The 10257-nt window shown below is 42.9% G+C and overlaps 1 protein-coding gene across 7 annotated transcripts in view; it reads right to left on the bottom strand.

Annotated features, from left to right (window-relative positions):
- Nucleotides 1–456: 456 nt before the first annotated feature.
- Nucleotides 457–10257, bottom strand: part of LOC114042780 — a 19094-nt gene continuing 9293 nt past the window's right edge. For 5 of the 7 annotated variants that reach the window (XM_027861494.1, XM_027861493.1, XM_027861496.1 and 2 more), the window contains 2 exons: nucleotides 5790–5858; nucleotides 5177–5427 (listed from right to left, as the gene is read on the bottom strand). In XM_027861494.1, coding sequence (XP_027717295.1) covers nucleotides 5399–5427; nucleotides 5790–5858 — 98 coding nt within the window. In that variant the 3' untranslated portion in view covers nucleotides 5177–5398. Of the gene's footprint in view, nucleotides 957–5176; nucleotides 5428–5789; nucleotides 5859–10257 lie in introns of those variants that run through there. The other 2 variants (XM_027861491.1, XM_027861492.1) reach the window with 2 other exon arrangements.

Genomic DNA, 10257 nt, shown 5'->3' with positions numbered 1-10257 from the left:
GACTGCAAGCTAATTGTGATTAGGGACCATTTCATTCTTTATACTTGTATCCCCCCTGCCCAACACATAGTAGGTGCTTAATAATACTTGCAGTTGATGCATAGTAGGGGCTTAATAATACTTGTTGATTAGTTAATCTTCACAACAAGCCTGTGAGGCAAGGTATCATAATGCCTATTTTACAAATAAGGAAACTAAGTCTCAGATTAAGTTACTTGCCCACAGTCACAAAGCAGTGACAGAATGCTTTCCTGACTCCAAGGTCAGAAATCTTTCCACTGTATCTCAAGACTTCACCTTTTGGTACCTTAGTTTTCTCATCTGTAAAATGGGAATCATACCTGTACTCCCTCCCCACACTAGAACAAGCCTTTTGCAAATTATTAAAAAACTGTGCAAATGTGAGTCAACATCAATACAAAGGCATCACTGTACTTCTAGAAGAACAATCTGAGGTGAAAACTGTCCTGGTATGACAGTGAATTAGGACTGCCATCTTTGGAAAAGAAGGACAAGGTCATGTTACTATTGGCACGATGCTAGGCGATTCTGGAGTGTTTCATCAATACGTGATGACTGACTTAAAAAGCAGATAAATGGAGAGGTGCGACCATTCTAGGAAGTCGAGTAAGGAATCTCACTCTTTGTAAGCCTTTATGAGCTCTGATATGCCCACATTCCATCCAGTCCCCATATTTTAGTTTCACAAATCCAATAAAGGAACAAGAGCTCCTATGCCTCCATAGATCGTATCAGCATCGAGCTGAAGTCAGCTCTCCTGGGCTGGTGCTGATTCAGTACCGAGGCTCCTCAAAGGACAGGACAGAAAATCTCAGACGTAAAGAAAAGGAAGAGCCAAAAAGTCACTGAGAAACAGTCTCTGCCAACACCCCTGTGGGACTTGGTGTTCAAATCAGTTCTGTCTGCCATGACTCTTCATCGATGCTGTGACATCACTGACAAGTAACAAAAACAACAATGAACAACAGCTAGCATTTACAAATGCCTAAAGGTTCACAAAGTACTTTAAAAATATTCCCTCATTTGATTCTCACACAAACCCTGGGAGGTGGTGCTATTATTATTATTCCCATTTTACAGATGAGGAAACTGAGGCTGAGAGTGGTTAAATGATTTGTCCAATCTTGTGCAGCTGGTATCCAAGGAGGTAGGATTTGAACTCAGTTCTTCCTGACTCCAAGTCCAGCGCTTGTTGAGGGAGAAAAAAGTGTAGTTAGCCTCTCTGGCCCATATTTTCCTCCCCTGCCAAATGAGACGGTTGGACTCCATAGCTTCTCAGGTCCCTTACGTCTCTAGGTTCACGAGGGCAGCAAGCTTTGCTGGCTGACCACTAGAAGTCATTAAGCTACAGTGCCCTCTGGTGGGGATAAACTATCCTACAGCCTCCTGGAGTAGACGTGTCTCATAAAGGAGCAATGTGGCCAGAGATGGTCCATCTTCTGAAAGCGTCCCTATGGCTGGTACATAGCCCTATGACTGATGGACTGATTGGGGCTACTGATGTTCCCTTCCCAACTGGCAAAAGCTCGGTCTCTTGCCTGCCCTGAATGTATCAGACACTTGTCGCAACCATCACTGAGTAACTCATTGATTACGGTACAGGGTTACAGGATTTTTTTTTTTTAAGCAATTGGGGTTAAGTGACTTGGCCAGGGTCACGCAGCTAGTAAGTGTCTGAGGCTAGATTTGAACTCAGGTACTTCAGGCCTGGTACTCTATCCACTTCACCACCTCACTGCTCTAATAAGTAGAGACAGAATTTGAACCTGGGTCTTCTGACCCTAAATCCAGAGCTCTCTCTACTATACCAGATTTGGAGGCAGAATAGAGAGGAAGGAAACAAACACTTACTAGGCACCTACTATGTGCTAAGCACTTTACAAATATTATTTCAGTTGATCCTCACATAACACTGGGAGGCAGGTGCTGTTATTTTACCCATTTTACATGTAGGGAAATTGAGGCAAGCAAAGGTTAAGTGACTTGCTCAGAGTCACACAGCTAGGAAGTATCTGAGGCCAGATTTGAACTTGGGTTTTTCTGACTCCAGGCCTTTCACTCTGTTCACTGACACCTACCATGACCCTAGACCTAGAAGTAGAAGAGATGCAGAAAGGTCCATATTAGACAATCCTCTTATTTTACAGATGAGGAAACTGAGCCACAGGGAGGTTAAGGAACATGTAGTAAACATTAAAGGAAGGATTCGAACCCAGGTCCTACACCTTTCAGGGCTCAGGGCTCTTTCCAGGCAGAAGACATAGGTTCAGATCCCAGTTCTGCTACTAGGAAAGTCACACATTCTTTCAATTTAATCCTAAAGAGTCCGGATCCATATTCACTAAAATATTTATAGCAGCACTTCTTGTGACAGCAAAGAACCGGAAATAAAGTAAGTGCCCATCAGCTGGGGAGCAGCTAAACTAGCTGTGGTACATGAACATCATGAACTGCATGAGGATTTCAGAAAAGCTCGGAAAGACTTCCACGAACTGATGCAAAGTGAAATAAAAGGAAACAACATAGACAATGACTAGAACAATGGAAAGAACAGCAGCCATAAGGGATGGAAAATGAAGGTAGGGTCGCCAAATTCCAAAGAACAAGCTGGGCCTCAAAGAAGAGAATGGGAGAAGTCCTTGCCCTAGAACATATGACACATAGCTTTTTTTTTTTTTTAATAATTTCAGGGTTTTTTATTTCCTTCTTCCTATCTTTTCAGTTTAAAAAAATTCTTTGTCACAAGAGATGTCTCTCTGGGACAGAGAAGAATACAGGGGGAAATCTAGGAAAAGTAAAAAGAAAAGAAATGAATAAAAATCTATTTTTAAAAGATTTGATTTTGACTTTCCCTGGGGGAGTCTATAAAGTGAGATAATCACTTTAAAAGCCTAGTCTCTGTTCCCTCAATTGGAAGACAAGAGGCAGCTACTGTAAACTCCTGCACTGAAGGACACTGGGAAAGATTTATGTAGCTCTGTTTTTGATTCCTCTTTAAAACCCAACATACTTTTAACATGAAAGTCTGGGAAATAGGGTGAAAGGGTGTAAAGAACTGATTCTAGACTGGAAAGGTCTAGCACTCGGGCCTCCGGCTCCTCTCCAGCCTGAGGGTTTGGTTTTTCTGCAACGCCTGGAATTGTTTCCTTACACAGACAGGTGTATTGGCCCTCTATGTGTCTATTTATTGGAATCTCAACGTTTAGCTAATTCTCCAATCTTTTCACTTTGTCCGCAGAGATTTAGCGCCAAAGGCTCTAACAATGCCAGAACGACTCCTTCGGCTCCCTCCCTCACCTCGGATAACCTCAGAGAGCACCAACCGTTCTCTGCTTCCTCTGGGACATGCTCAGAAATAACCGTAGCAGCAGAGGAAGGGAGACGGGCTGGGGCTGATGACTCCACCATCCCAACCCGACAGAGACCCAACGCCGGGGCAGCAGACGAATTAAAAGGCTGGGTCTTGTCGACTCCTTGTGCTCACCCCCTCCTTCCCCAGGAAGGTCCACCCAGCTACAGAAGCTGTCAGCTCACACAAACACAGCTGTATCAGCCGCCTGCCAGCTGCCAAACACTGCTGAGAGATACACGGAACATCTCCTATCCCAGCTAAAAATAAGTCCCCGGCTCTCCCTGGGCCCTTGCAAGCAGCGTGTTCATTCTGCCACGGAAGAGTTTTCCAGGAATACTGCAAAATAGACAGACCTCTGGAAGTACTTATATAAAGTTGGCCAGAGCGAATTCTATCTATCCTTTCTCTTCTGATAATGGTCACAGGGAAGTGATGGAAGAAGCTTGCTTCATTAGTGCCTACTGTAATAGGTAAGGCACTGTGGGGAAATACACAATGAAAGATACCTACCCGTCCTGCCGTGCACGTGGTACAACGGAAAGAGAATTGGGTCTGGATTCAAATCCTGCCTCTGCACTTAGTAGCTGTGTGACCTTGGGCAAATCATTTAACTTCTCTGTGACCCAGTATTCTCATTTGTAATAGAAGGGAGTCAAACTAGAGGAGGGGTTCTTTATTTTTTGGCTAGGCAATGGGGTTAAGTGACTTGCCCAGGGTCACACAGCTAGTAAGTGTCAAGTGTCTGAGGCCTGATTTGAACTCAGGTCCTCCTGACTCCAGGGCTGGTGCTCTATCCACTGTGCCAACTAGCTGCCCCGATGAGGGGTTCTTAATCTGAGGATTGTGAACCTTGTCTGCTTTGATAGCTGTATTATAATTGATTTCCTTTATGCATTGAAAAGCATTTATTTTGAGAAGGGATCTATAGGTTTCACCAAACTGCCAAAGGAGTCCATAAAACACAAGGTTAAGAACTCCTAGACTATATCTGTACAAAAATCTTTACAGCAGCTTTTTTTTTTTTTGTGGCAGCAAAGAGCTGGAAACTGAGGGGATGCCCATCAATTGGAAAATGAATGAATGAATGAGTTGTAGTATGTGATTGTGACAGAATATTATTGTGCTATAAGAAATGATCAGGGATTGATTTCAGAAAAAAACCTGGGATGACTTATATGAACTGATGCAAAGTGAAAGGAGCAGAACCAAGAGAATATTGTACACAGAAATAGCAATATTATAACGATGATCAACTGTGAAAAATTTAGCTACTTTGATCCATACAATGATTCACAATTCCAAAGGATTCATGATGGAAAATGCTATGCACCAACAAGTGCAGATTGAAGCATATTTTTTCCTTACTTATTTTTCTTGTCTTTTTGCCTGCAACGTGGCTAATTTGGGAATATGTTTTGCATGACTTCCTATGTATAATGGGTATTGTGTTTCTTGCCTTCTCAATGGGCGGAGGAAGCTGTTAGCTCATTTAGCTTCTTTGCTCATTTCTCAGTAAACCTTCAAGTCATTGGCCAATCAGGATAGTTTTTGTTCTCTCTTTGCCTATGCCTTTAATTTCTGTCTCTTACTGCTATTTGCCAGCATTTCTAGAAGTAAGTCTAGGGTTCTGGCTGAAGATTTGATGCAGATTCACTGGGCCTTGCCTCTTACTTGGGCAGATCTCTCTGCTTCAGGGTGAGGTCCTGTGGGAGAACCAGCCCCGGTTCTGACAAACCTGTTCCCCACACCTCTTTGGCATTGGGAGTTGCTAATAAGCAGATCAGGTCCTTTGAGATGAAGCCATTGCTATGAAAATAGGGGTTCTCTCTTTAATAACAATGGGCTGAAATAACCGCCACCATTCTCAGAAGTCCAGAATTATCACTCCAATGGGCAAATCCTTTCCCTGACCAGCTTCCAGGAAGGGAGCGAGCAGGGGAGTGGTGCAGAATTTGAGTCAGAGGTCTTTCCAGCCTGGAGAATCAGGTGATGCTGAGGTTGGCCACCGATGGGCAGGGGATTGCACTAGTCTCTTCCATCTGGAAAAACAAATTCTATACCATGATCAGAGAGAATCAGACATAAGGCAAGAAACAGTGGGGCTCCTGGAGGCCTCTGAATCTGCTCTGGCAGGTAGGATTCCAAGGGCTAGACAGAGGCATCTTACATACTTTTAGTCTCTAGTATACCAGTCCTGAGTAGGAGAAAACTACCTGCCTTGGATCATATCTTGGGACAGAGGCTCTGTCTACTTTGTAACACGTCCTCCTGTTGCTTGACACATACTCTAAGACAACCTACGGACGTTCAAGGAATATTGTTTGACTAAGAACACTCTCTTTGCTTTGCACACCCACATAACCTCTTCCCCCCGCCACGACTCCAATCCTGGAACCCCAAGTATACATATACTTGCCCAGATTATTTTCAGCTGGCCTGTTGCTCCTCCAGGATCTTGGGACATCATAAATATTGAAGGCTGCATCTGATAGAGCAGAAGTTATCTTTTCTTTTGACTAGCATGAGAGCAGTCATGAGCCCATACCCTCTCCAAGCCAACAAACATTCGTTAAGCACCTACCAAGTGCAAGACACTGTCCTAGGTACTGCAGAAAAATGTGGTAGCATTTGCAAAGAGTTTTGCATTCACTATCTCATTTGATCTTTGCAGCTCTCTAAGGTGGAGAATACAGGTATTATCCCCAAGTTTAAGATAAGAAAACTGAGGCTCAGAGTAATTAAGTGACAAAGTCACATAGACAGTGAGTGTAGGAGACAGGATCTGAACCCAGGTTTTGAAGCCTGAGGAACTCCAGCTTGCAAAGACAGAAGGGCTGGAAGGGAGGAAAGGGGATAACCCACATAGCGGTGCCACCCTGGCTATTCTGGGTAAACCCAGTAATTGCACTATTTGGAATCTATCTTGACAGGGAAACAAATTGGTATTGGGGACAGAGGCAGCTAGGTGGCTTGGTGGATAAAGTGATGGGCCAGAAGTCAGGAAGACTCATCTTCCTGAGTTCAAATGTGGCCTCAGACACATACTAGCTGTGTGACCCTGGGCAAGTCACTCAACTCTGTTTGCCTCAGTTTCCTCATCTGTCAAATGAGCTGGAGAAGGAAATGGCAAACCACTCCAGCATGTCTGCCAAGGAAATCCCAAACAGGGTCATGAAGAGTCAGACATGACTGAAACAAATGAACCCTAACAACAATGTGCCAGACATTGTGCTAAGTGCTGAAAAGGACTGAACAACAACAGAGGGAAAGTGAATTTGTATGTAGGGAGTTGTTGACATTAAGGAGAAATGGAGCAGTCAAGTAACTGAGATGATAATTGGCTATAAAAGTTTTAACCCATGCTTTGGGTTGAGGTGTAACCTACCCATAAGTAGTTAAAAAGGAAAAAAACCCATAAAGGCTGATGATTTCAGCCATTATGGAGGACAGAGAAAATGGGGCAGAGACTTGCATTTGTTAACTGGACCAAACCAGTCTCTAACCCAGGGCTGGGGAACTGTCAGCCTCAAGGCCACATGTGGCCCTCTAGGTCCTCAAGTGTGGTCTTTTATGAAGTTCTGTGAAGTTTGGATTCAGTCAAAGGGTCCCACTTGAGGACCTAGAGGGCCACATGTGGCCTCGAAGCGAAGGCTCCCCACCCCTGATCTAACCTGTGGACAGCTGGAGCTCAACAGAGCAGGCTAGAGACGGGAGAGTCAGAAATCAAACAGAAGTTCAATTTCAAAGTGAGGGAAATGGCTTACAAGCAAGAAGAAATCTAGATACATGTGCTGGGGCCCCGCCCCTAGTGGGGGGACCCAAGGTAGGGTGGGGATATCCCAATGCTTATACCAATGGTTGCACAGTGAGCTGCAGCCCTGACAGTGAGGGAGAACAGCAATAGTGAGACGAGTTTGATTCATAGCAGGGCTTCAGGACCAGAACTTGTCCATACTGGTCCTGGTGTTGGTCAAAGCAATACAATAATTATGTGGGATTTTTCCAGAGGGCAAGGTCATCCAGAGAGTGGGCACAAAGGACTGTTGTTATGCCAAATTCAAGGCACAGCCTGCTTAGCTCTGGAAAACAAGGTGTCTCCTGACATCTTGACACACTGAACATGCCATGTTAGTACTGCTGCTCTAGCCAAGTGACTTATTTGTGCTCCAAGTGAAGGTGGTCTCCCTCCTGGAGAAGGTGAAGAGACACAAAGAATACTCCTCCCCAGGTTATTAGGAAGAAATGTTCCTAAAGAACATGGAATTTTTTTCATCAGAGAAAAAAGGGAGCCAAGGTGGAAAAGGGGCAATGGAAAAACCCTTGTCAGGATGTTGGAAGAGTAGAGGAGTGTTAAACAGAGGAGAAAAGGAAGAAAAAGGCCACCTGAACAATTAGAGCTTAAAGACTATATCTGAGGCTCTTCCTGAAAGGGAGGGAGTTGGATGTTTGAGGAGGAAGAAGCTGCTTGTCCTCCAGAGAAGGGTATAGTAAAGCCTTGACATTAACAGGTGAAAGGTCATCCAGTAAGGGTCAGAGGGAGAGAAGAATAGTGGTGGTGGTTGTTTCTCTGCTGTGGCTACTGAAGCAGCTAGCAGTCAGCCTGAGAAGTCTATGTCTTCCCGGGTTGCCTATCCAAGATGTTACTGATAAGCCTCCCAAGACTTATCAGAACACATGAAAACTGTGCACCTTTGGGGACTCTTGGGTGTGTGGAAAACAAATGTCATCGGCAGCAGGAACCTGAGAAGCATTGCCAATGATTATGAAGTCTTGGGCAAGAAACAGAAGAACAAAGGAGCACAGGTTGCGTTTTTTCTCATGGTCCATCGATCAATAAGCATTTAAGTACTTATTGTGTGCCAGGCACTGTCATCCATTGAAGTAAGAAATGTAGAGAGAAAAAATGAAGCTGGTTAGTGAACAACTAACTAAGAAACTGGTATCTGAAAATGGGATTTGAATTTTTTCAAAATAAAGAGACTGCAGATTTCTGACCAGAGATGGAATACACCTAATGATGATGGGTTGAAGTTATTGGCTGGGTATTTTGCAAATCTAATCAAAAGGACTTTAAAGTTAAAAGATAAGAAGACCCCTTAGGTATATCCTCCAAGTTAGATGTCATTGAGAGTAGCTATAAAAAAGGAAGAATAACAATGGAGATGCCCACAGGTTTGTAGGAGACAAAATAAAAAAAGAAGCCGTTAGTAAAACTCTAGTCCTCCAATGTCTATACACAAATGCCCAAAGTTTAGACCACAAACAGGAAGAACTAGAGTTCCTAATGCAAGGAAGCAAATTTGATTTCACAGGCATCATGGAGAGTTGATGGCATGAAACTCATGACTGGATCATGGCTCTGGATGAGGATTAAAATGTTTGATTAAAATAAAATAAGGTAGGTGAAATGGATGGGTGGGTGTATTGTACATTAGGAAAATATCCTCAGTGAGAACTTCCAAGAACCTCACTATGGAAGCATGACAGAGAGTATGTGGGCAAAGGTCAATAGAGGGAAAAACAGAAGTGATTTTTGTCACTGGCGTATATGACAGACCATCTAGACAGAAAGAGGAAATAGATGAGGAGTTTGGGAAACTGAAACTTGGCACAAATCTGACACAGAGGCATAGGGATGACGAGTGATTTCAGTTCTCTAGACATCTACTAGAATTTTCTTTCTGCCCAAAGCAAAGTAAGCAAAGTAGCTGATGACTCCTTGACTTGCCTCAGTGATATTTTCATCCTTCAAAGGTGGAGGAACCAACAAGGCAAAATTCTATTCTGAATCTGATTTTCATTAACAGGGAGGAACTTGTTGCTGGAATAGAAATGGCAAGTACTTTGGAGGAAGGTGAACATTTACTTCTACAGTATGGAATAAAGGTGGAAAATTGGAGCAGAGTTTTGACATGCACCTTAGGTTTTGGGAAAGTATTTTTCAATGAGTTCAGAGGAAAGATAGGTAGGATGGAATGAACTAAAATGCTAGTCAGCCCAAGAGTGAAAGGAGATGCTTATGAGATTCTAAAGACACAAAAGGGAATGATTCCAGTGAGGGGAAAACATGGGATTTTACTGAAGAGACCTATGTCAACAATCAAATCAGATTTTAAAAGAAATGTACAGAAGATGAAGTAAGTCCAGGTAATAGAAGAGAATAATAACAGCATGTCATGGTACTTCATAAGCAGTGTCAGGAATGCTAAAATTCAGGATGAGCTGAGCCCAGTGAGGAAAGTTAAGAACAAAAAAAAAAGATGTTTGTTTGTTTGTTTGTTTAGTAATCTCTGAAGAAAAAGGAGGATCAAAGAAGGGATAGGACCTTTGCTTGGAGGATGTGGGTGGGATGATGATAGCTGACAAAAGAGAGAAAACAGAACTGTTGAATTTTTATTTCATTTTTAAATAAATTTTAAATAAAATTTTTATTTCATTTCTCTGCCAAGGAGAATGAACTTTGACCTGGAGATGACGGAATAAAGATGAATAATAGGGAGTTGATACGCAAGATAAATAAGGAATTAATATAGGTAGCTAGCTTCTCTGGATGAATTCAAGTCATCTGGCCTCAATGAGTTATATTCATGAGTCCTAGAAGGACAGGCAGACATGACAGTTAGTAACATTTGAAAAATTATGGAAACCAGGAGACCACAAGACTGGAGAAAGGCAAATGTCCTGGTTTTCAAAAAAGGGAAGAGAACAGACTGTAAACTATAGGCCAGTGAGCTTGACTTAAAATTCCTGAGAAAATTCTACAACAGGGCATTAAAAAATGGTTGGCGAGCTTCTAGAGAGAAGTGATTACAAGAAACTAGCATACCTTCTTCAACAACAGGTCATACCAGACTGACCCAAGTTCTCAACCACAGGTCATACCA

The sequence above is a fragment of the Vombatus ursinus genome, unplaced genomic scaffold, assembly GCF_900497805.2.
Source record: "Vombatus ursinus unplaced genomic scaffold, bare-nosed wombat genome assembly UNPS02014768.1, whole genome shotgun sequence".
Lineage (NCBI taxonomy): Eukaryota > Metazoa > Chordata > Mammalia > Diprotodontia > Vombatidae > Vombatus > Vombatus ursinus.
The sequence above is the reverse complement of the archived record's forward strand: the minus strand, read 5'-3'. Positions and strand labels throughout refer to the sequence as shown.